Here is a 24,933-nt window from a genome sequence, read left to right as displayed (position 1 = left end):
AATAAATCTGGAGTTCAATGTGTCTAATTCTGCCATAGACTACATTATGTTAAAAGTACAGATGTGTACATCTGAATCAGCTGCAAACCGGCATTTCATCTCAGGGAAACTCACACCTAACGATGACACAAACAGTCTTTAGCTCTGAGAGGCATGACCCTTTCCTTGGAGCAAAGTCCTTGTTTAGACAGAAAACAAATGAATCAAAGAAGGAAAATACGGAAAAAATTTTCGAAAGAAACCCAAGAAAAATCAAGGATAACTATGAATCAACTTAAATGCAAGTCCAAAGGTTAAAAACATAGTGAATGGCAACTCAAATTCAGAGACATTCACGCTAGACACACGCACTGTTTATGTAAGCCAAGTTATTTCCATGCAAAGCAAATGTGTTGCAAACACGGCTGGGGTCATAGCCTTATTTCAAAGCACTGGCAGGAGAATGCTAGACACTAGAAAGGATACACGAAAACATTACTGTGGTGAACTGCTTAATTTTCCTACAAACCAATATTCAAGATGTCATTTGTCCAGCTCCTTGAATACAGGAGTCATGTCTATTAATTCTACTGTACTCTCTATAGAGAGAAGATCCCTGTGGCACAGGGACTGTGTCTATCAACTCTATTGTATTGTATTTCTCCAAGCACTCAGTACAGTGATCTATACACAGTAAGTGCTCAATAAATACCAAATGACTGATTACTCTCCCAAGTGCTTAGTACAGTGCTCTGCAAAGAGTAAGCACTCAGGAAATACAACTGATTGATTATTGGGAATATTTTCCTCATTCAAATTATGGTATCCAAATATTAGAAATTTACTTCTAAGTTGCAGGCTTATGCAGAGAACATTTTCCTAAATTTTGAAAAATATAACCAATAGGACTCCTTTTTATAATTTATTCTTAAAGTATGAATGTAATGAGTATGTTCTAAATAGGCAGCATACTCAAATCGGCACCTACATTTGAAAAACTCCCAGAGTATTAGAATGCAACAAATGACTGAGGCAGCCTGTAGGGTTTTCACTCTCCAACTGGACCTCCCTGGGAGAAATACATCAATAGCCCAACCATTGCTTTCATTGCTATGTTGGATCCTGGATCAGTAGTGGGGAAAAAAGAGGCAAATTGAACAATTTGAAGGAGGTTGAGTAGAAATGATGTAAACCTTAAAGAAGATAGTGGGAGGAGAGTGCTGCAAAAGAGGCAAATTTGGCATCTCAGCTACCTTTTCCTGAGTGCTATTTGAGGAAGTGTGACTTACTCTAAATAGCTTGGCTATTTTCAAAATCAAATTTACTCTAGGCTGATTCAAAAGTCAATAGACAACCCATATCTCTGAATGATAATCTCACACAAATTATACAAAAAACCCCCATAAATTGGATTAATTCCATAAACAGGGGGAAAAAATCCTGGTAGCTCAAATGAAGATACAAGTCTGCATTAAATCCTTGAAGAAATATTGGAGCGGGTGTTCATTTTCTGGCAAAGGTTTTCACCAAGGGTTGCCAAAAATGTATGTGGAAAGAATTTCCATAAGAGGTTGAAACGGCTGGAATATGTGCTACAGTTAGCTGCCCAATACAATGAAAAGGAAGTAGTCTTTAAACACAATGGAGAATTTTAACTTCTTAAAGAATGCCATAGATTTGAAACAACTTAAAAGTCAGTCCTCTCACAATCATTTATTACTGACTCTCAACACAATAATTCACTGTTCTGTTCTGGGGTTTGGGGTTCCTTTGTTGCCCAAAAGATATTTGGCTTCAACATCCATTGAAGTCTTAGTTTATGTACTGTTGCCTCCTACAGTTCCACCAAGGTTTCAACTTCAGTCTAAAGTATGAAGGCATTTCATCACAAATCAGAACTCAGGGAGCCTTCACCACAGTAACGGACATTGTACTGCCTGATAACTTTTAGACAGTATCACTTTTGTAAATAGCACTGTTCCATATCAAAAGGTTACTACTTTTTTGGTTGGAAAAAGTGATACTGTCCTTTCAATGATGAGATGATGTTAAACTATTAAATGGACCAAAATATACAATGGTGGTATGGTGGGGGCAGGGGCGGAGAGGAGAGGAGAGGAGGGGGAGGGAAAGGCAGGGGGTCTAAACAAGCATAGCAGCAATTGCGGGATTACTCGGGATGTCAAAGAAAAGTAACTGCTTGAATGAATTATCTTAAGAGCTTATTGCTAATTAGCTCAGAAATGATGGCAGATAAATGCTTGTAATTTAACTGGAAAGCTGTATTTAGAAGTATAAATTAATGCTTAATGATAATATAGTCAATTATCATTGTTAGTAATGGCTATTAGCTTGCAGTTTTTCTCATGCTTATCTTTACTCTTTGCCAGCTTTCATACAAATTCAATTTTTTATTAAAATCTTACGTTTTTCGGATGTCATATCAACCTGAAAGAAAACATACATACATTGAAATGTTAAAAATGGTGTTACGGTCTCCTAGGCCCAGTTGGACCTGGTAGGTGCAACCTATCAATATGGAGGCACATCCTGTCACTATGGAGGACCCAAAACTGACCCGAGAAAAGGCTGTCTGTCTTTGCTGTGGTCACGTTGGAGAGTCTTAGTTTTTGAAATTCTGTTATGTAAACCGGCTCACCAAGATTACTGATTACACGCTCACAGAGGAATGAAAGCTGTGATGAAAAGGGACAACTATAAACGAATGAAAATATTTAGGGTTGGGTCACTGGGGTCTGGGTTTGGAATGGAAGACTGGGTTAAGACAAGAGTTTAGGCAGCAATCTTTAGAGCTGGAATAAATACTTATAGAGGGCAAAAGGCAAGGAAAAGCAAATGCAGGTACTGAGAGTCTACATAGTTGAATGAGAGGATAGGAAAAATGGATTCCAAAGGATAACATTCTGCCTGTAAACTATAACTCGTTTCAGTTATCACCAAAAGCATTCATAATGAAGAGAAATATGTCTCTAGATCATCTTTAAGTACTCTAAGATTTTACTTCCAGGGAAATGATCACAAAAGATTCTCCCACATTTGAATTGCAACTCCCTTTATCACTTCTATATTATTTTAAGCAATGGCCCAGAATTGTTTACCTTGGAGAAATATAGAGGGACTACTGTTCTGTTCTTGAGCATCTTAATTTAGACGTAGACTTATAGGGAGGCATAAATGTGGCCCAGTGCTTAAGTCTAGTTGAAGAATGATTATCATCGGATCACCTGAAAGATCAGTTTTTGTGGCTAATGGAGTATCCCAAGTCCAACTGAGCTAATTCACTTGCCATTGCCAGGCCCGTAGTGAGCCTGATTCTTTGGTCTAAGGATTTTGATAATTGGGTGATGGTAACTCAGAAAGTATGGCTCCTGGGGGGTTGCTATAGAGATAGGGATATCCCCTGCCTCCTTTCACTTCATTATAAGGTGCAATCAGTGAAGGCAAAGAACCCTGCTGTCTCCCTGTGGCATGCAGTTGGGGTGAAGTCCCTGGAGTAAGGTGGTGATTGGAGTAAGGAGATTGCTGGAGTAAGGAGGCAGCTAAACACTCCTGGAAATTTTGCCTTAGGTCCAACAGGCTCTATCCATGATGTCAATGGGAGATATGTGGAAGGCCACCATGGATGCCATTAACTCCATGCAGTGATTCTCTCCTTATTGAAAGAAGAAAAAGGGAGGGTGTTCTCAGCCCTACTGCTTTTGAGAACACAGTATTGTGTCTCATGGAGCGGGCAGGAGAGGGCAACATTCAGTTCAGTGGATTGATTGGATTGGATCACAAGGGAAACAAAGTTTGAAAGAAGGTTTCCTGGAGGATCTTTACTGTTTATGTAATTATTTTTTTAATGATTTCTTGGACTTGCCAAAAGGGAGTGGCAATTTTTGTTTAAAAACCATTAAGACTCAAGATAATTTCCAGTAACTAGCAGGACAACAGAGCCTCTCTCATACTCTCACTTTCCATATACAGTTTAACGTGACCCAACCTGTAGGAGTTTTCGCCTTCCCCTGAAGCATCATGACTGACCAACTATGGGTGATACTAGACTGATACTAGAGCAAAGGCATGTTAAGCCAGAACTTTTCCAGCAAATTGAAGTGGGGAATTGAAGCATCTAGCTGGCTAATCGAAGCTTCAATTACCTGGATGTTTTAAGCACAGGCATTTTTAAGCTTCAATTAATCTTTTGACATTATGGGTCTTTGATTCAAGGTGGAGAATTCTAGGCCAAGAGGAATATAGTATATGGTGCCCCTTTGTCTGCAGTAGTGGTCATACTAGCACAGATGGTACTCAGGACTTTGGCCAGGGGCCCTGGTTCTAGTCCAGACTTTCTGGAGGTGAAGAGGAAGTAACTAGAACCCAGACTTCGACCTCATCAGAAAACTATGGTCAGCTTTCCCACTGGTCTGTCATCATGGAAATCTGTCCATCTCCTGAGCTAGGGTAGTGCTACCCTAGCCAAATCAAATCTCAAGGCAAACACTTCACAATAGGCTTATCTGTTCTTGGATAACTTCAACTGTGTTTTGACTAAACAATAGGAGAAACATCAACTTTTCATCCTGTTGAAGGTAAATGAAAGCTACATTCAAGATAAACAGACTAAGTAAACAGTTTTAATTCAGTGCTGGTTAACTATGAAACAACCAACAGGACCATTTTTAGATGTTTCCCCTGTTGGCCTTCAAATCTTTACACCTTAGTGATTAGAGCAAAGACACAGCCATAAGCAAGTGGCACTGTAGCAAAAATTACCTCTTCCTCCTGTTCTTGATCTGACTCTGATTCCTTTCAGCCCCAAGATGCCATGCAAGAGGGAGGGGAAAAAACAAGAGCAGGAAAAGCAGAGACTGTTTAGAAGGAAAGGAAAATGCCCACCAACCAATTTTAACAGGCAAGTAATCAGATAGCATAAATTTTACAATCAGTTTTCAGAAGACAGGCAGAAAAATTCAAGGAGGCCTCTTTAAATGCAGATGTCTGTAGATGCAAGAGACAAGAGACCAAAATGACTAGGCAGGCTAATTGTTGGTAAGCTCACTGTGGGCAGGGACTGTGGCTGTTCATTCATTCACTCATTCATACAATCATATTTATTGAGGGCTTACTGTGTGCAGAGCCCTGTACTAAGTGCTTGGGAAAGTTCAGTAGGGCAATAGAGAGAGATAATCCCTGCCCACAACGAGCTCACAGTCTACAGAGTCTGTTATATTGTACTCTCCCTAGGGCTTAGTATCAGTGATCTGCACACAGAAAGCGCTAAATAAATACAATTGACTGACTGATGCTGGCTATTGTAGGGTCTTAAATACTGACAATTTAGTATGAAAATTTCCTACTTAATGAGCTCAGTTCTCCCATCTTTGGAAGGGAGAGTTTAGCTCTGCAGGACTAGACGCTTAGCTCTGCAGGACTAGACGTAAAAAGGTTAAGGAAACACTCAAAACCACCCCTACATTCTAGTACCTGAAACCTTGGCCTCACAGAACCCCATGTACTTAACTTTCAACACTTTTTTGAGTAGTGGGTTACTGAGGCTCATTCCAATAATCACTTAAAAAATATCCCAGAGGGTTCTGGGCTAGATTCTGAGTTTAAGAGGCTTGCAAAAGCATTCTAATCTTCTTAAACACTAAATCAACTCCTCATTTTCTGGTGACTAAACGCAGAGTGAGGAAGAGGGGAAAGATTCTTTAATCATGCACTGTAGCATTTCCTCCATGCACACTTAACATTCTGGATCCCTGATAGCATGCAGTGCCATTTTAGGGGTTTGAGCCAAGGTAGTAGCCAGACATGTGTAGATATGGGACCCCACCACCCCTGCATTGCCCTTTCAATGAATCAAAGAACCAGTGTGTCTTGTGCCTGATTCCTGGACACTTCAACACACCCATTGGAAATGCCTCCAGCTCGGCCCCAGCCCTGGTCCCAAATGATGCTCTGAAACCCATGTCTGAAGCTGCCTTAGGTTTAACCAGAGAAACTAAGCTCCCCTCATGTCTCCAGGGTGATGTTTACCTGTGCCCCATGAAGAGAACTGGGACCAAGAGCTTTACTAATCAAAAATCTACAGAGCATCTTTTAACATTTTGTAGATGTATTCAGAAAATAGTTTCAAAAGCTAAAAACATTTTCTGAAGAACTTATTAAATTGGGGTATTTAGTAGACAGTTACCCACAATTGAGAAAATAGTACACAGAGCATTTGGGGCTAGTTTTCATCTTATTTCTCTCTGACCATCTTTGGTCGAATATTTCCATTGGCTTACAGAGACTTACTGTAATAATTTAAAAAATATATAACCGGTGAGGTTGGGCCTGATTTTGTGAAACAGAACTATGGAGGGGGGATAGATCTGTTTTGGGGAATTACAGCCCATGAGCTTTCAGGAAAAGGTAGCAAAGAGGTGGGCAACAGAGCTTTGGGATAAACAATTTTGGTTAGTAAAGCCCTTCAAAACTCATCTTTTAACAAAATGCATAGCTTCTTCGTTTATTGTGCCAATACTTTTTCTAACTTTTACATTTGCCAGGCAGTAAGGAATGTCATTCAGTCTAAGTTTGGAACTAATTAGAAAAAGGCACCACTTCATTAACAGTGGTTATATATCCATAACTAAATGACAAAATCTGACAATTCCATGTTAGAATCTAGTTGAACAAACTATTCTGGCTTTGAGGTAAGTCTGCTTCAGGCTAAAATACAAGTACAAAACATTTCCACTGAATACATGGAGCTTCCTCTCATTTCAGCAGACTTCAGGCTCTGTAAATATTCTTTTTATATGCTGACAGCATGAAAATCCTAATTCTTTTAAATCGTGAACATAAAATACTGTCACCAGGGTGGAGAAAACATGATAAACCAGGAAATTCAGTTTAAAAGATGAAATCAAAACCTTATTCACTCTCCCGCTCAAATCTTCCCTTTTTGCGGATGTATTAGTTCAGACACATGGGTTTGGGTTCAGATTCATGGGCACGGTTACAATAGACTCACAGATTGGCACAGTTTAATTCCCAATAGGAAGGAATTAAACTCATTTACTTTAGGAAAAAGTCCTTTATTTCTTCAGATCAGGGTATACTGCTAAAATGCCAGATGTTTTGATGGTGGGCCATTTTTTTCCTTTCCCCACCAAAACTCATAAATGAGATATGGCATTATAAATGATCATCAGTACCTGATTATATCAGGTGGTTTGTGCAAAGCATTTACTGAAAGTTCATGAGACTCAAAGTGGAAATTTTCTGCATTTTACAGTACCTTTGTATAAAGCGGAAGTGTAATGTTTAAGTTGCAGATGGCTTGATGGATTAGGCCTCTTGAAGATTTTGGCTCTTTCATAAATGATAGTCGTCCACAAGGTTCCTGAGTTGTATCCCGCACCTGAGGCGGTAAAGATAAAAAGCTTAATCAGGGAATGTGCCTACCAACTTAGTCACACTGTATTCTCCCACGTGCTTATTATTATTATTATTAATGCTTATTGTTATTATTAATAATAATAATGATGCTGATATTTGTTAAGTGCTTACTAGATGCCAGGCACTGTTCTAAGCACTGGGGTACATACAAGGTAATCAGGTTATCCCCTGTGGGGCTCACAGTCTTAATCCCCATTTTACAGATGAGGTAACTGAGGCACAGAAAATTCATTCAATTGTATTTATTGACTGCTTACTGTGTGCAGAGCACTGTACTAAGCACTTGAAGTTAAGTGGCTTGCCCAAAGTCACACAGCGGACAGGTGGTGGAGCCGGGATTAGAACCCACAGCCTCTGACTCCCAAGCCTGTCCTCTTTCCACTAAGCCACACCGCTTCTTTGTTCTGCACACAGTAAGCACTCAATAAATAGGATTGATTGATAGACTGACAGTCTATAATTCAAATGTTCTCTGTGGGGTGAAAGAGCCCATTGTACTAGTAAAGGAATGCTACATGGGGCTTCCCTTTGTTTTCACACATCTTTGTGTTCTGACAGCCGGAAATAACATTAGGGCCAACATGGCACTCTTGATAAAGCAATTTTTCTATTCTATTCAATCATATTTATTGAGCACTTATTGGGTGCAAAGCACTGTACTAAGCACTTGGGAGAAGTACACTATAATGATAAGTAGACACATTCCCCGCCCAGAGTGAACTAGATATTGATCCCTTACTCTGTGCAGAGCACTGTACTAAGCATTTGGGAAAATATATGAGAGTAGAAACAACTTTTAGTCTCAAAAAGCTCATAATCTAGTGAGGGATACAAACAGTAAAATAAATGACAGGTAGAGGAAAACAGTGCTTCAGAGCTTAGAACAGTGCTTGGCACGTAGTAAGTGCTTAATAAATACCATTATTAATAACCCAGAATCAATATATGTACATAAGCTCTGTAGAGGGAAGAGGTGGGGTGAATACCAAAGTGCTTATCAATCAATTGATCATATTTATTCTGTGCTTACTGTGAGCAGGGCACTTTAAGGACTTAAGTGCATAGATGAATGCAGTAGGGAGGGAAATAGGGTGGGGAGATGAGAAATTATTGAAGGAAGTCTTACTCTAGAAGATATGATTTTGGGAGGGCTTTGTAGATGGAGAGAATAATGGTCTGCTACTGTCAAGTGGGAGGGACTTGCAGGCAGTGGGGAAAATGTGGGCAAGAGGATGATGGTGAGAGTGAGGCTCAGTGATCAGATCAGCATTAGAGTGAAGTGTGTGGGCTGGTTATATGGGGAAAAAGTGAGGCAGAGCCAGTAATAATTCCATTTTCATTTCACCAAATGGGATTCCAATATAACATGGTGCAGGGCCACCCCTTGCAATGGATCAAATCTCAGTATATTGAAGTTCACATATAGTCACTCACACTATCAATCAATCAATCAATCAATCATACTTATTGAGCGCATACTATGTGCAGAGCACTGTACTAAGCGCTTGGGAAGTACAAATTGGCATCACATAGAGACAGTCCCTACCCGATAGTGGGCTCACAGTCTAAAAGGGCGAGACAGAGAACAGAACCAAACATACCAACAAAATAAAATAAGTAGGATAGAAATGTACAAGTAAAATAAATAAATAAATAAATAAACAGAGTAATAAATATGTACAACCATATATACATATATACAGGTGCTGTGGGGAAGGGAAGGAGGTAAGACGGGGATGGAGAGGGGGACGAGGGGGAGAGGAAAGAAGGGGCTCAGTCTGGGAAGGCCTCCTGGAGGAGGTGAGCTCTCAGCAGGGCCTTGAAGGGAGGAAGAGAGCTAACTTGGCGGATGGGCAGAGGGAGGGCATTCCAGGCCCGGGGGATGACGTGGGCCGGGGGTCGATGGCGGGACAGGCGAGAGCGAGGTACAGTGAGGAGATTAGTGGTGGAGGAGCGGAGGGTGTGGGCTGGGCAGTAGAAGGAGAGAAGGGAGGTGAGGTAGGAGGGGGCGAGGGGATGGACAGCCTTGAAGCCCAGGGTGAGGAGTTTCTGCCTGATGCGCAGATTGATCGGTAGCCATTGGAGGTTTTTGAGGAGGGGAGTGATATGTCCAGAGCGTTTCTGGACAAAGATAATCCGGGCAGCAGCATGAAGTATGGATTGAAGTGGAGAGAGACACGAGGATGGGAGATCAGAGAGAAGGCTAGTGCAGTAGTCCAGACGGGATAGGATGAGAGCTTGAATTAGCAGGGTAGCGGTTTGGATGGAGAGGAAAGGGCGGATCTTGGCAATGTTGCGGAGCTGAGACCGGCAGGTTTTGGTGACGGCTTGGATGTGAGGGGTGAATGAGAGAGCGGAGTCGAGGATGACACCAAGGTTGCGGGCTTGTGGGACGGGAAGGATGGTAGTGCCGTCAACAGAGATGGGAAAGTCAGGGAGAGGACAAGGTTTGGGAGGGAAGACAAGGAGCTCAGTCTTCGACATGTTGAGCTTTAGGTGGCGGGCGGACATCCAGATGGAGATGTCCTGAAGGCAGGAGGAGATACGAGGCTGGAGGGAGGGGGAGAGAGCAGGGGCAGAGATGTAGATCTGGGTGTCATCAGCGTAGAGGTGATAGTTGAAGCCGTGGGAGCGAATGAGGTCACCAAGGGAGTGAGTGTAGATTGAGAACAGAAGGGGACCAAGCACTGAACCTTGGGGAACTCCCACAGTAAGAGGATGGGAGGAGGAGCCTGCAAAAGAGACTGCATCGAGGTGGCCCATTTGAAACATACCTAATACCACAAATTGAAATATTGATGCTGATAACATCACTGAAATAGCAAAACAAGTAATGGAAAGTTTGAGCAAGGAAGGAAAAGTAAATAGGAGGGGATCAAAGGGCAATATGAGGTGTCTTTAATGTGTTTTTGTGCTCTGGATAATTAAATTCCTGTTAGCTTGAAAGTTCACAAAGACCCCAACAGATTTGAGAGCTTCAGAAACTATTCCCTAGGGCTGTGAAGTGTAAATTCTCTTAGCACTTATACATATACGGGTATTTATAGCACTTTGTATTGATTGATATATGCATTCTGCTTATTTAGTCAACCTATTCTTCCTCCCAGACTCTTGCTGTTCCTAAAGGTAACCTTCTTTTCTTCTGCTCCCATTATTGTACATAGTTTTTGTCTGATTTTCACCCCATTAGATTGCAAGCTTCTTGAGGGAAAGGAGAGTGCCTTCACTTCTACTGTACTCTTTTATGTTCTTGGTTAAGGTTTCTGCACCCAGTAGGTGATCAATGAATACAACTGATAAATGAATGCTTGCTCTGTAATGAACTTACATTATGTAAACCAGATATTCTTTCTTAGGGAAGGAAAAGTGTCCCTTGAGCCTTAATCAAACTCATTCCAGAAATGAAATTGTACTATTACCTTGACAAAGAGTGGAAGCCGATTTTCTTTGAAAGCAAAAAAGCTGAATATGTGATGTTGGCCGCTCTTTGTCAGTGGCACCAGGTTGCCAAAGCAGTCAACGTAGATGGGTTTTCCTTCTAATACCTGTAGGAAAATGAATAAGGAATTATTATGCCCAAAGTTGATACACAGCAGACAGTATCAAGACAACAACTTCTGATATAATGCTTTTAGAACATCCACTCTTTCTTGAATTACAAGATTCTCCTGCAACCTTTGAATGGATTGTGAATCATGTGAAAATCTGATGAAAACATCCCAAAGACATGAAGTCGGTTTCTGATACAGCCTACTCGTTTCATTGGAGTAGCTGAAGACTTCAAATGCCTACTGTTCTTTATATTCTTCCCCTTGCCATATTAATTCTGCATTTTAGATCCAACTATGGGAATTCCTTCCAAAGTAATGCCAAGATTCATTAGAACAGATGGCTGACAGTAATAGTCCTCCAATTCTAAGACCCAAGCTTTGAGATAGCTATACGACAGAAAATCTGTTATTGTGGAAATTCTGATTGTTGTACCAATGGGTACCAATAGCTTTGTGCTGCAGTGAGAGACAAGATTACAGTGATAAAATAAATGGTAGAGAGGCAATTCGGTCCAGTAGAAAGAGCTTAGGCCTGAGAATCAGAGTCTGGATTCTAATCCTGGCTCTGCCACTTGTCTAAATGGCATTATGGCAAGTCACTGAGCTTCTCTAAGCCTCAGTTTCCCCATTTGTAAAATGGGGATATTAAATACATGTTCTCCCTCAGAGTGTAAGCCCCATATGGGACAGGTACCTGAATCTGACTTGATTATCTTGTACCTATCCAAGCACTTAAGACAATTCTAGTCATATATAGTAAGCACTTAATAAATACTAAAATAATAAATCAAGTTACAGTAAGTTCTACTAATTCTTGTCTTCCAAATTCCAGCAAGGAGCATATTTTCTAGTGGGTAAGTTCACAGCTTCTGTAAACTCCTACTTCATTTATCAGGGGTCATTTCATTGTCTTAATATTCTCCTTGTGGGGGAGGGGGAATCTTTTACCTATAATTTATGAGAATCTCAAATGGCACATGTTTACTCTTTCTTGAAATTCAGTATTCCTACTTATCTCACCCCTCCCCTTAAATTTATTTTCAAGCTACTTTGAGATTTATGGCCTGTTAGGGTAAACTGAGTCCACATGATACCTCCACATCTCTGCTCCTGGCCACTTCAGCAAAGTTCTCCTGTTGTTCTAGGGTTTTGTCCACTTTGTCATCTGTCATGCAGAAACATCTTAATCGTGCTTCGATAGGATCGTGTGATTTGGCAAACACGACAAATTTGGCCATGTAGGGAACACAGATAATCTCTCTGTACACTTGTGAAGCAAAACTCACAGATTCCTGGATTTGCCGGCAGTCTATCAACCAGAACCTTGAAAAAAGAAATAGCGACAAGTTATCCAAGATTTCCACTGCAATACCACTTAACCTTGTCCCTGCAAGTCTGTGTTTCAATTACTCACTTAATATCCTCCTCCTTTCTCCCTCTTTTGCCATTTCTCTTCCTCTTCCTTTTCTTTTATCTCCCTGTCCCCCTTCCCTTGTCTTGTGCCCATTGTTCTCCCGGAAGAGGGCTTAAAAGTACCCAGGCCCTGGGCCTGTTTTTACAGCACATGTGGATGCTATGAAATCAGTTTATGAACAAATATTTTTTGTAAGCTGGTTGTGGACAGAGAATATATCTTCTATCTCTGTTACATTGTACTCTCCCAATCACCTAGTATAGTGCTCTGCAGCAATAAGCCTTCAATAAATATAAGTAATTGTGATGTATTTGCTTAGAAGCTATCAAGGGCTTTTGTCTTTTAATCACAAGTTTGTTAGGTAGGTGAAGAGATATCACCCTGATAACAACATTTTCTCAGGCCAATTGCTGTGTGACAAAAGGGGCAATTAATCATTAACCGAGAGTTAATGTAGACTGACCTAAAGGAACACTTATCTTTGCACATTAGAATGAATAAAGGTTACATTTTGACAATTAAGGACTTCTAATTTTGATCCTTGAATCACAATCAGAAAGTCTCTTTTGCTTTAGAGGTAGGCTACTAGAACCTTGAAAACTCACTTCCTTCAGGAGGCATCAATTAATGGCATTTATTGAGTACTTACTGTGTGCCGAGAACTGTACTAGGTGCTTGGGAGTGTACAGTAAAACAGAGTTGGTAACACATTCCCTGCCCACAATGAGCTTACTGTCTAGAGGGGGAGACAGACATTAAAATCAATTATGGCTATGTACACCTTGTAGGACAGAGGTATCTACCCAAGGTTACCCCAACCCCTACCCTCATGTCTTGTTCTTTTATTCTTGTGTCCTTCCTTAATATGTGTTTTCTCACTACAGTGTTTAGTATACGTTGATATTTTTCTTCCCCCCCTCCCATGAGATAATGATCTTGAGACTGTAAGCTGGTTGTGGGCAGGCAATATGCCTACCAACTCTTTTGTATTGTACTCTCCCAAGCAGTTAGTTCAGTAATACCACTGATTGGCTTCAATTCTAAGGATCACATCTTTTACTGCTTCCTTCAACAGGTAATATAGTGTTCGGCCCACAGCGGGTACCCAGACACTAAACTGATTTATAAACTTGATTTTATAACTGATATAGTCCTAGACAGAAAGATCAGTCATAGTTATTGAGCGCTTTATTGTGTGCAGTGCACTGTTCTAAGTGCTTGGGAGACTACAATGTAACAGACTGGGTAGGTGTAATCCCTGTTCACGAGGAGCTTACAGTCTAGATTTGTTTTAATATGAAGATTTGAGCTATTTCCTGATGGCAGCAAATTCATTACACTTACAACCTTTGAGTCTTTAAAAATGCTAGGGAGGCCAGCAATAGTTGGATTTCAAACCAACTGGAGATATTTTTAATTGCATTTTCATTGCTAAATTTTATCATCTAATTTTTATGTAGAGTGAAGTTAAATTCAAAAGAAACTTCCTTGCATTTTTCTTGTTAAAATAGAAGCTTCTTGAATGTTTGCTCATCACTCTGTTAAATGGAATAACTCAAAAGGAAAAATGGCTAATTTGAGGAGCACGGGGGCATTATGGTGGTTTCCTGGTCATTAGAGAAGCAGTATGGTGTAGTAAGTAGGTAGACTACATGCCTGGGAGTTAGAAGGTCATGGGTTCTAATCCCAGCTCTGCCACTTTGCTCTGTGACCTTGGGCAAATCACTTCACTTCTCTGTGCCTCAGTTACCTCATCTGTGAAAGTGGGATTGAGACTGTAAGCCCCACCTGGGACAGGGACTTTGTCCAACCTGATTTGCTTGTATCCACCTGAGCACTGGAACATAGTAAACACTTAAGAAATACCATAATAATAATTATTATTATTACTATTACTGTACCTGGCAGACACATTAGTTGTGAAGGAAACACATTCGTTGACAAATGTTAATGGCGTAGTTCCTGTAATATCTTCCCATTGAGCTGGAGTCGTTCCGCCTGGAATAATAATTGAAAAAAAAACCCCACAATAATGCAAACATAAAGGCTTGGGGTGATAAGAAAGGTCTCCACAATTTAATCTATTTTCCCCTAATTTGCCCTCCACCCCCATTCTTCAACCAAGATAAAAACAGCATCATCAACTCTTTCAACTGGCATCAGAGGATAATTGTTCCAGAAACCTGAAATCTCTAAACGACAGAGCTGAGATTTTCAGAGTTTGCAAGCCTTGTTCCAGAAAAGTGAGGTAGTAATATTTTGAATTATGATTTCTCTCCTTGACATTCTCTGGACATATCATGGCCTACATACAGGTTTCTAAAAGCTATTTATAACCCTGATAGTCAAAGCTTCCCATTTGCCAGAATCACCCTAATTATTTTAATACTCTGGATGGAAAGGTAATATGGATAAAATCAAGCCAATCCATTTGAACCTGAATCCAATCCAGCATATTTATGGAATGGCTAAATTCACCCTAGATGATTTAAAGCTTTGGTTGGTTTTTAATCTCAAACAATATTTTTGGTTTCTCACTATGCACAGAATCCAAGACACATGTTTTATCAAAGCACGCTCAATCAAAGCCATTAAAAAAAACCTCAACCTCCCCAAAAGAGATGAGGAAGTGATTCCTTTAACATTCTGTAACAATTCCAACTTATAGGCATACTAGTTCATGTGAAATTCCCAACCTAATTTTCATCTGAGCAGAAATAACTATTTTGGAGGATTACCTATGTCAGCAACAAAGGAAAAAAGAGTTCAGTGTTCTGCAAGTTCAGACAATCTTCTATGAAGGGTATATATTACTGAGGCTTCAATATCTTTGGGCTACAGATTAATTTGTTTTCAGAAATAGATGGCAATTATATTAATCAATGCTAATTAGTTAGAAGTAATGGGTTTTAAATTGGCAGCTTGAACACAAAATCAATTATTTTATCTTTCCACATGACGTGTTATGGGGAAGTCTATTGAAATGGGGAAATATCCATGCAATCTCTTACTCCCCTAGCCTTAAAAGAACACTTTTGGAAGTCTTGATTACAGATCTACATGGTGAGAATTAAACTCCTTCAGATATCACTTGAAAGGATCCCTTGCCTCATTCTGGGCTCCAGAATGAACATAGGGAAGCGTTGGAAATGGTTCAGAAGAGAACGGTGAAAGGGATTGTAAATTGGGACAAATGAAAAATGGCAACAAGGGCCTAGGGGAAAAGCATGGATCTAAGAGTCAAGGGACCTGGGTTCTAATCCCAGCTTTGCCATGCGTCTGTACCTCCGTTTCCCCATCTGTAAAATGGAGACTAAATACCTATCCTTCCACCCCAACTAGACAGTGAGCAAACTGATTATCTTAGTGCTTAGTACAGTGCTTGACACGTAATAATAATAATAATAATAATGGCATTTGTTAAGCGCTTACTATGTGCAAAGCACTGTTCTAAGTGCTGGGGGGATACAAGGTGATCACATTGTCCTACGTGGGGCTCACAGTCTTAATCCCCATTTTACAGATGAGGTAACTGAGGCTCAGAGAAGTTAAGTGACTTGCCCAAGGTCACATAGCAGACATGTGGCAGAGCCAGGATTAGAACCCATGACCTCTGACTCCCAAGCCCATGCTCTTTCCACTGAGCCACGCTGCTTCTAAGCACTTAACAAATACCACAATTATTATTATTGTTTTTAGAGTCAGACATCTTGGGTTCTAGTCATGACTCTGCCACTACCCTACTATGTGATTTGGGGCAAATTACTTAATTTCTCTGAGTCTCGGTTTCTTCACTAATACATTTGGGATAAAAATGCCTTCCTCTCCCTATTTCACAGAGGTTTTGTGAGGATAAAGAATGGGTTGTAAAAGAGTACTGAATAAATAAAAAAATTGTTATTCAACTTCAAGATATATTAAAGGAGGTGAGATTATTTAGCTTGAAAAAGAGAAACCTGAGGGAGGGTCTAACATTCAATTTCAAGCATATTAAAGGGTATTAGTCTGAGATACTAGCAGGGTTCCATTTCTACTGCAGACACACCAAATGGCCGTGGGTTTAAAGGGCACCAGGAGGGATATACATCTGTGCTGAAATCAATCGATTGTATTTATTGAGTGCTTACTGTGTGCAGAGCACTATACGCTGTAACAGAAGCATTCCCTGCCACAACAAGCTTACAGTCTAGAGGAAAACCTTCTAGGGATGGTTGCTGAACACTGACTGGGAAGGACCTTTGTAGGAAGATGCAGAACTGCTTTTTCTGGAGGTCTGTGAAAATAGAATTGATCTCACAATTCTTGTGCACCTAGTCATGTCTGACTGACCAGAAGGGAAGGTCTGAGTGACCTGTTGAGGATCATTTCAACCCCATGATTCAGTGATCTAGAGGGTCAAGACTGGGCCATCCAGGAAGTTTATTTTTGTTTCTGCCCTTTTCTTTCTCTTTCAGGTTCAAACTGGCTCCCCCAGTGGGGTTGGAATTGTGGATGTGAAAGTGTTAACTGGTCACCACAACCAAGAATAGACTTTAGTCCTGGCTCCCAACCCCAAATTGGCTGTTTCACTTAATAGGGAGTAGTGGGGTTGGTTAATCATAAGTAAAGAATTCACCCTATGCTAAATAGTCCAGAGTAAGATACACAAATATAAGAAATAGGCATTGATTCCATACATACAGGTGCTTAATAGCATGCTTTACCCAAGTCAACCCTCAAGACACACTGTTTCCCAGAAGATCCAACAACAGTTTGCCTTTCACTGATGAATTAACAGCTTCAAGACACTAAATCCTTCAGAAACAATGAAGTGAAATTAAAAACTAGTGGAAAAGAAAAATTGGATGATGGGTTGGAAGGAGGGGAGGAAGGTCCAAGGTGGGAGTCCACAAGACGCAGAACCACAGACCGTATATGCCAGAAAGTGGCCAGAATTTAGAATCGACGTGCCAGGCACTGTACTAAGCACTGGGGTAGATACAAGACAATCAGGTTGAACACAGTCCATGCCCCACATGGGACTCACAGTCTGAATCCCCATTTTACAGATGAGATAACTGTGGCTCAGAGAAGTGAAGTGACTTGTCCAAGGTCACACAGCAGACAAAGTGAGAGAAAAGGTAGACTCCCAGGCTCATGCTCTATCCACTAGGCCATGAGGTTTTTCATCCCTAAATTCACCTAGTTCATGCCAGAAGATGTTGGGGGAGGAAACCACACCCTCAAAGCACAGGGAACACATGATGTCATGTTATCTCTCCTCAAGAAAAAAAAGAGAATTTTCACGTACAGTGTTGGAGTGGAACACATTTTACTTTCTTGAGTAAGTTCTCTGAGTCTTGCTCTATCAAATGATTAATTTTAAACAATTCATCTTATTCTTCTCCCACGCAAATGAAGCAAGGCTCTAGGCTACTCACCTGTTATGCTGCATAGTAATCTTAACGTAGGTGTATCGCCCCCAAAGCCATTCAATAATCCATCACTGGAAGCTTTGGGGACAGGAATAGTCATTGTGATTGGCTTATGGAACTTTCTTCTTCTAGGCTCCAAAGTGACTATAGGACTGAAGGTAGCTTTGTTGCCTAGGATCTTCTTCACAAGTTCACTGTGCATAGGTTGAGCCTTTCCAAAGGAAAAGTATCAGAATCAATCAATCAGTGGTAGCAACTGAGCGAGCACTTTCTGTTTTCAGAGCAGTCTAGTAAGTGCTTGGGAGAGTGCAATACAATAGAATTGGCGGACATGTTCCCTGCCCACAAGGAGCTTAACGTCTAGAGGGAGCATAAACATTTAAAGAATAGCATACAGTTTTATTTATTCTGTCAGCTGTTTCACTGCATTGCAAAAAGCTCCACAGCTTTGTGTCACAAAATTTACTGTCGAAAAGCGGAGCCAAAAAAAAAAAAAAAATCAGGGACACACAGACCCAGGATTTAAAGGAAGCTAAATCAGGCTTAATCCACCCACACCTACCCAGGGGGGTTTTGATGCTCTAATTCCACATTTTTTTTCAATCAATTAATGATATTTATTGAGCATTTACTATGTGCAGAGCACTGCACTGAGGACTCGGAAGAGTACAATCCAACACAGTTGGTAGACTCTGCATTGATATATTTCCAGAGGAATGCACTGATGAGAGCAAAATGATCTTACATGGATCAGGGGAGTTAAAAGTAATTTTGCTATTGATAGGACTTTGTTCTGTATTTGTGTCTTTTATTAAAAATGGAAAGCATAACTTACAGCCCTGAATGGTTTGCCAGGCTTCTGCTGCTCTCAGTTACCAGGAGCACTGCTACAACAGTGTGGGAAGATTTAGGCTATGCCTTGTAAGTGGATAACGTCTGGGGAGGCTGCCAATATTTTGGAGTCCATCTGCAATCCCGCTCCTAGTTAATGAATTAATGTGCAGGCTAAACCCAGGCAGAATGTAAGCCTTGGTCAACGGAGTTGCTGGACTCCAAAGCAGATCATTGGAGTTTAAATCTCTCTTAATCCCTGATCCCAGTGTCCATCTTTATTCTGTTGTATGTGTCTATTGCCTGGCCCCAGAATATCATGGCCAAATGGAAGGCTTAAATTGGTAGTAAAGATATTTATTGAGCACCCACTGAGTGCAATGCACACTGTACAAAGCACTTAGGAAAATATAGTAGACGCATGGAACATGTTCCCCACCCAACAGGAGTCTATAACAATAATAATAATGGATTTCGTTAAGTGCTTACTATGTGTCAAGCACTGTTCAAAGTGCTGAGGTAGATACAAGCTAATCAGGTTGGACAAAGTCCATGTCCCACATGGGGCTCACAATCTAAATCCCCATTTTATACATGAAGTAACTGAGGTCAGTAACTTGCCCAAGGTCATACAACAGACAAGTGGCAGAGCTGAAATTAAAACGCCAGTCCTTCGGACCCCCAGGCCTATGCTCTGTCCTCTAGGCTATTTTATAGCTAGGCTAGAGAAGCAGCGTGGCTCCGTGGAAAGAGCCCGGGCTTTGGAGTCAGAGGTCATGGGTTCAAAATCCCGGCTCCGCCACTTGTCAGCTGTGTGACTTTGGGCAAGTCACTTCACTTCTCTGGGCCTCAGTGACCTCATCTGTAAAATGGGGATGAAGACTGTGAGCCCCGTGTGGGACAACCTGATCACCTTGTAACCTCCCCAGCGCTTAGAACAGTGCTTTGCATATAGTAAGCGCTTAATAAATGCTATAATTATTATTATTTATAGGATGTGAAAAGCAACAACCCACTAGGGAGTCTTGGATTCTAATCACTTTTCTAGGCAACAGTCTCTCTCACAAGAGCAGGGTGGGGAATATCAGGTGTAAAGAACAGCTATGTAGGACGGGAAGAGTTGGTGCACAGCTCTAAAATCACTGACAATTTTTGGCCTAAAGTTATAGCCCAATCTTCATTAATGGGGTATTTAAATAAATGCTACATTCTTTATAACCACACTCAGCAAGGTGGGCTGCTTTCTAACTGACAAGGGTGAAGAAGAGCTCAGCTACTAGAAATTCAATCGCTCCGTACCTGTAGGCCTACTCGGATCCGCTTCGTTAGTGCTCCCTCAGGAAAGACAGCCTGCACCTGGGGGGCCACAGTGCTGCTCAGCACCCCTCCCTCTGGCCCAATCAGGTTGCTGTCCTGTTTGACGCGGGACACCACCGCAAAGTACTGGGGGAAGTCACGGGTGATGATTCGGCATATGCGCTTCTTCTCCAGTTCCTCTGGGCTGTCTAGCACTGATGAAAGAAAATAACCAATGTTACTCTTCGGGGATTTCCACCAGAATATTTCACACTTCACCGATGGTGAAGAGAAAAGTCTTATCTTCCCTCTACCTGAATTTTCGGTTGGCATTGGGATGGTTCAAAAAGCAGGAAGACCCAGTGGAAGGAGTAAATCAGATGAGGGACAGACAGACAGGCAGACACCGTAGTCTGGTGGAAAGAGGACGGGAGGCAGAGGACCTAATTTCTAAAGCTGGCTCTGCCAAATGCTTGCTGTGTGACCTTGGGCAAGCACTTAATTCCTCCATGCCTCAGTTTTCTTGTTCTCCCTCCTACTTAGACAGTAATCCCCATGAGGGATAGAGACCATGCCCAACTTAATTCACTTGTATGTACCCCAGTGGTTAGAACAGTGTTTGACACCTAGTAAGTGCTTAAGAAATACTATTAAAAAAGAAACTAACTTTCTGGTTAGGGACCCCCTCAACTAAGTCAGCTTTTAAGGGAGCCTTGACCACAGAGGTAGAAGTGCACTGGTCATTGAAAAGGGCCTACTCGTCATTGAATAGGTCTGTTCCCAGACCCATGAATTCCTCTTGGACTGGGAATATCTCTGATTGCCACTGCCAGGTGGGTTGGGTGCAGAGCTAAGTTGCACACGATCAAGGTGGGAGAGAAAAGCCTACCATTAAAAGCTCTGCTTCAGGTCTCAATCCACCCCTGCCCATCTTAATGCTTTCATTCCAGCGTGACCAAGTGGCCCACATGAAAGACGGCACTTCACTGGTCACTTTAGGGAGAATGAATCCATCTCTGTTCCTAAATAATAGACCACCAGTCTAATAACAGCTCCATTAGTCTAGCGGCAGCTGTAAGTGCATGAAGACTTATAGGCTAGGCCTGAAGCTATGCTTTTCAGAGAAATAAATATCCCTGCAATATACCTGAGAGATGATGGTACAATTTGTCCCCATTTCAGATGGACCCAGAAAGGCATCAAAGAATAATGCCACATTAAATTTACCAACTTCTGAGGAAGGCCCGTGCATTTCAGAATTCTCTTTGTGAGAAACAGCATGGTGTCATGGAAAGAGCACGGGCCCGGGAGTCAAAGGGCCTGGGTTATAATCCTGGTTGTGCCACTTGTCTGCTGTGGACCTTGGACAAGTCACTTAAATTCTTTGTACCTCTGTTACCTCACCTGCAAAATGGGGACATGGCTGTTTCCAACCTGATTAGCCTGTACCTACCCCAGCGCTTAATAAAGTGACTGGCACATAGTAAGCACTTAACAAATACCACTAAAAAAAATTGTATGTAAATTCCTAATGCCAACCCACGAATGTTCCAATATTTTGTGAGGAGGGGATACAATTGAAAATGCTTTCAGAAAAATGTGAATAAAAATTAAATGTGGCTTGAATTTAGATGATTGAACAAGGGGGATCATTGCATTTTAAATCATTATGGAACGTAGCTGGCTCATATTCAAAAAATCATGTGGCACTCATTGCTCTACACTGATAAGAACACTAGTGAAAAGGAGGAATCTGAGCTATGAAGAGAAATATGCACTTCAGAATTCTTAAGTACTGGGACAGGACATGGCCCATTGGCAGATGTGAATTACTCACAGAAAACAGACTAGGAGGATGCAAGTTTATAAACGAATGAAGTACTTTCCTCATCCGGTTCCTCTCTACAGAAAATTGTTTTCAGATTTTTTATGTCTAAAGAAATGAATTACTGATTTGGCAAATTGTGGCACTTTAGCACAATCCTCCTTCTGCATTAGTTGTAGATTAATTCGCAATTGGCCAAAGTGGGTGCCCCTGAGGGCTATGGGAAACTCTGATGACTGAGGGACCAGCCTCAGTGGTTGTCGGCAGGGTGCAGCCCGCTCCAAAGCAACCCTGGATGCAGCAGCCCAGGGTTGTGGAAAAAATAGACCAGATCCATCACCTTCATAGGAAACCCAGTAAAGAAATGGGATGAGGTCAAAGGATATTTTAGAGTTTCCACTTCTGCTCCGGTCTTCCACCCTGAGCACTGGGTACCTTCATCCATTCCGTTGAGGATTTCATTGAGTTCGTCCTCCGTGTAGTCACAGAAGTGCTCCTTCCAGCTGTCCCCATTTTCACTGCGCAGGATCACCAGCTCCCGCTCTCTTCCTCGCAACGCCGCAAAGTGCGGGATCTCCACGATCACAGGCCTGGCACAGCAACACAGCACATCACACCCAGATAGGAACCGGTGATGGGAAAACTATGAGATTCTATGTCACCTGGTCTGTTACAAAGTGACCTGGAATTTCACTCTCTGTGGAGCATAGGGGTGTCATTTGTTGGAGTCCACCCACCCCCATCTCCAGAATGAGGTGAGGCAGCCTTGTAAGAGCACTGTGGCTGCTACTAAGTCAACGGAGGCCACACACAAAGCGTGTACTGTGGAATGGACCTTTTTTTGTAAAAATGGATAAACCACAGGCAACCCAAGCTCAGCGGCATGGTTTGTAACTGTCTTCGTAACATCGACAAAATTGGGCAGGATCGTGTGAAAGTGGGAGCAGAATTTGTTGTTCTGAAGACAGGGTGCAGTGGGGAAAATAATCAGTGGCTTATTTGCACTATCTCCCATCAAGGTAAAAAATGAGAATCCTCTGCAAAACACACAGCTCACAGATGGAAATAACAAGTTAACAGGCTGCTATTTTTTTTTTTTTGTCATGGACCTATCAAAATTGGATGGACCAATTTTTTGTCATTCTGTAGTACTCATGGCCTAGTGGAAAGTGCATGGGCCTGGGAATCACAGGACCTGGGGTCTAATCCCAGCTCTGCTACTTCCCTACAGTGTGACACTGGGCAAGTCACTTACATTTTCCGTGCCTCACTGTTTCCTCATCTATAAAACGGAGATTCATTACCTCCAGTCCTTCCTACTTGGACTGTGAACCCAGTGCGTGACAGGGACCATTTCTGACCTATCTTATGTCTATCCCAGTGCTTAGTACAGTGCTTCACACATAGTAAGCGCTTAACAAATACCATGATTATAATATGACTGTACAAGACAGCCTTCCCTCTAATTCCACTCCAGGTTGCTTTGGTTCAGACATCAATCCATCCATCAAAACGTCATAACTAGAGCTAGGCAAGATCTCATGCTTCAACAAAAATGGAGTTCACACAACTTCGATAAAGGAGATACGGTAACATACCACTAAAACAAAAACCACATACCACGGGGGTCAAAGAATGGCCCACTGAAGGTAGGTAATAGAGAATTTAAATCACAGAGAGGGGGCAGTCTCATGGGTACAATGACATAAAAGAGAAAATCATATTGGAGAAGAAGAAGAAGAATGGGGAGGCCAGCAACCATCAATTTGTTTTAAGTCACTCCTACCCAAGGAATTTGGTTCCAGGAGGCCCCAGCTGAAGGATTCGGCTGACCAAGCTTTCTCCCTCATTAAGTGGGGGAGGAGCCGTCGGCAGGTGAAGTTTACTGAGTACATCCAAAGCAGCAGTGAAAGAAAGAACATAAGTAAGCTTTATGTATTTTTTTCACAGATCCCCAGTGCCACTGTCTGATCAACAGAGTGGAGCGAATTTTCACACTGCATACGGTTCGGCCCAGAATTCAAGCAGCATTCTCCATCTGTCTGGACGAAGGAGGAAAGGAGACCTGGGTGGGGACACTGAGGGAGGGTGATAGCAGCTGGATCTGTTGCCATCTGGTTTCCCTGCCAGACAACACCCAGATGCCCTGTGGAAGTGGGCAGAGCTGTGATGGATGGGGTCCACATTCTGGCTCAGGTGAGTTTTCATGCCTCCCTGCTCGGGAGAAGTGGGTGGCAACATGAAAACAGTTGAAAGCTTGGGGAGAGAGCAAAAGGGACTGAGAGAAGGAAAATGGGACAGGCATGGAATGAATCAATCATAACTATCTTATGATCTGATCCATTCATGCTACTCAGCTTCTCACGGTCCACTCCTTCAGAACTGGCCTATTCTTAAGGAAGAAGGAAAATGCTGCTTCTTGATGGTGGAAGCCAGAAGCAACCTTTTATAAGGACTGTTTCTCCTGCTTCCACTCTTTTCCATTATACATTTTGGCTAGTACACTATACGGAATTTGGGAACGTTCATGTGACAGCACCAGCCTGTTAGGTTATGACGAGCTACGGCATAGAACGAAATGGCTTGTGCTCACACAGCCTAAGATTAGTTGATTACAATGGTGTGAGTCCTCCTTAGTGGCAGGTTTTGCAAGAACCTCATCTAGCAGGAGGTTTTGCAAGATCCTCACATTTACAGAGGGGAGCTGGGTGTGGCTTATACCAGTTAGAGGATTCTAAATGTCAGATTGGGCATGCCAACAGGCAGGGCCCCCACTCTCAATGACACATTTGCAATCAAACTAACAGGATTCATCATCTACGGGCTTGTCTCCTGGGATTTTAACTATCAGCGTGCAAGGACAGGACTTAAATACAATTGATTTGTTTCAAAATAAGATTGAAACGTTTCCCCCTCCACCGCTTCATTCTTTTGTCAGTTCCAGAAGCAGCTATTTGTTCTTGGCACCCGATGATGCCCTTTCAATATAATAGCAGCTGGAAAAACAAACAAGGAAAAACTGCTGGTTTCCATTCACAATTGCTACAGAGTCCGGCAATCTTTTCCTATGGGCATCAATCTTTCTTTTTCTATGGGCATGAGGAAACTGAGGAAATCTAAAGGCTCAAAGGTACGGTTTTGCTTCAAGAAAAAAAAAGGCAGTCTAGC

At 41.8% G+C, this 24,933-nt stretch overlaps 1 protein-coding gene across 45 annotated transcripts in view; it reads right to left on the bottom strand.

The window, feature by feature from the left end:
• ANK2 (ankyrin 2) overlaps nucleotides 1-24,933 on the bottom strand; it is a 593,212-nt gene that overhangs the window by 27,136 nt on the left and 541,143 nt on the right. For 28 of the 45 annotated variants that reach the window (XM_038755377.1, XM_038755380.1, XM_038755376.1 and 25 more), the window contains 10 exons: nucleotides 23,552-23,650; nucleotides 22,201-22,355; nucleotides 19,944-20,155; nucleotides 17,820-18,024; nucleotides 14,301-14,397; nucleotides 12,080-12,308; nucleotides 10,854-10,979; nucleotides 7,274-7,396; nucleotides 4,759-4,791; nucleotides 2,406-2,427 (listed from right to left, as the gene is read on the bottom strand). In XM_038755377.1, coding sequence (XP_038611305.1) covers nucleotides 2,406-2,427; nucleotides 4,759-4,791; nucleotides 7,274-7,396; nucleotides 10,854-10,979; nucleotides 12,080-12,308; nucleotides 14,301-14,397; nucleotides 17,820-18,024; nucleotides 19,944-20,155; nucleotides 22,201-22,355; nucleotides 23,552-23,650 — 1,301 coding nt within the window. The remainder of the gene's footprint in view (nucleotides 1-2,405; nucleotides 2,428-4,758; nucleotides 4,792-7,273; nucleotides 7,397-10,853; nucleotides 10,980-12,079; nucleotides 12,309-14,300; nucleotides 14,398-17,819; nucleotides 18,025-19,943; nucleotides 20,156-22,200; nucleotides 22,356-23,551; nucleotides 23,651-24,933) is intronic. The other 17 variants (XM_038755411.1, XM_038755414.1, XM_038755403.1 and 14 more) reach the window with 1 other exon arrangement.

Source organism: Tachyglossus aculeatus, chromosome 12, assembly GCF_015852505.1.
Source record: "Tachyglossus aculeatus isolate mTacAcu1 chromosome 12, mTacAcu1.pri, whole genome shotgun sequence".
NCBI classification, from domain to species: domain Eukaryota; kingdom Metazoa; phylum Chordata; class Mammalia; order Monotremata; family Tachyglossidae; genus Tachyglossus; species Tachyglossus aculeatus.
This window is presented reverse-complemented; position numbering and strand designations above follow the sequence as displayed.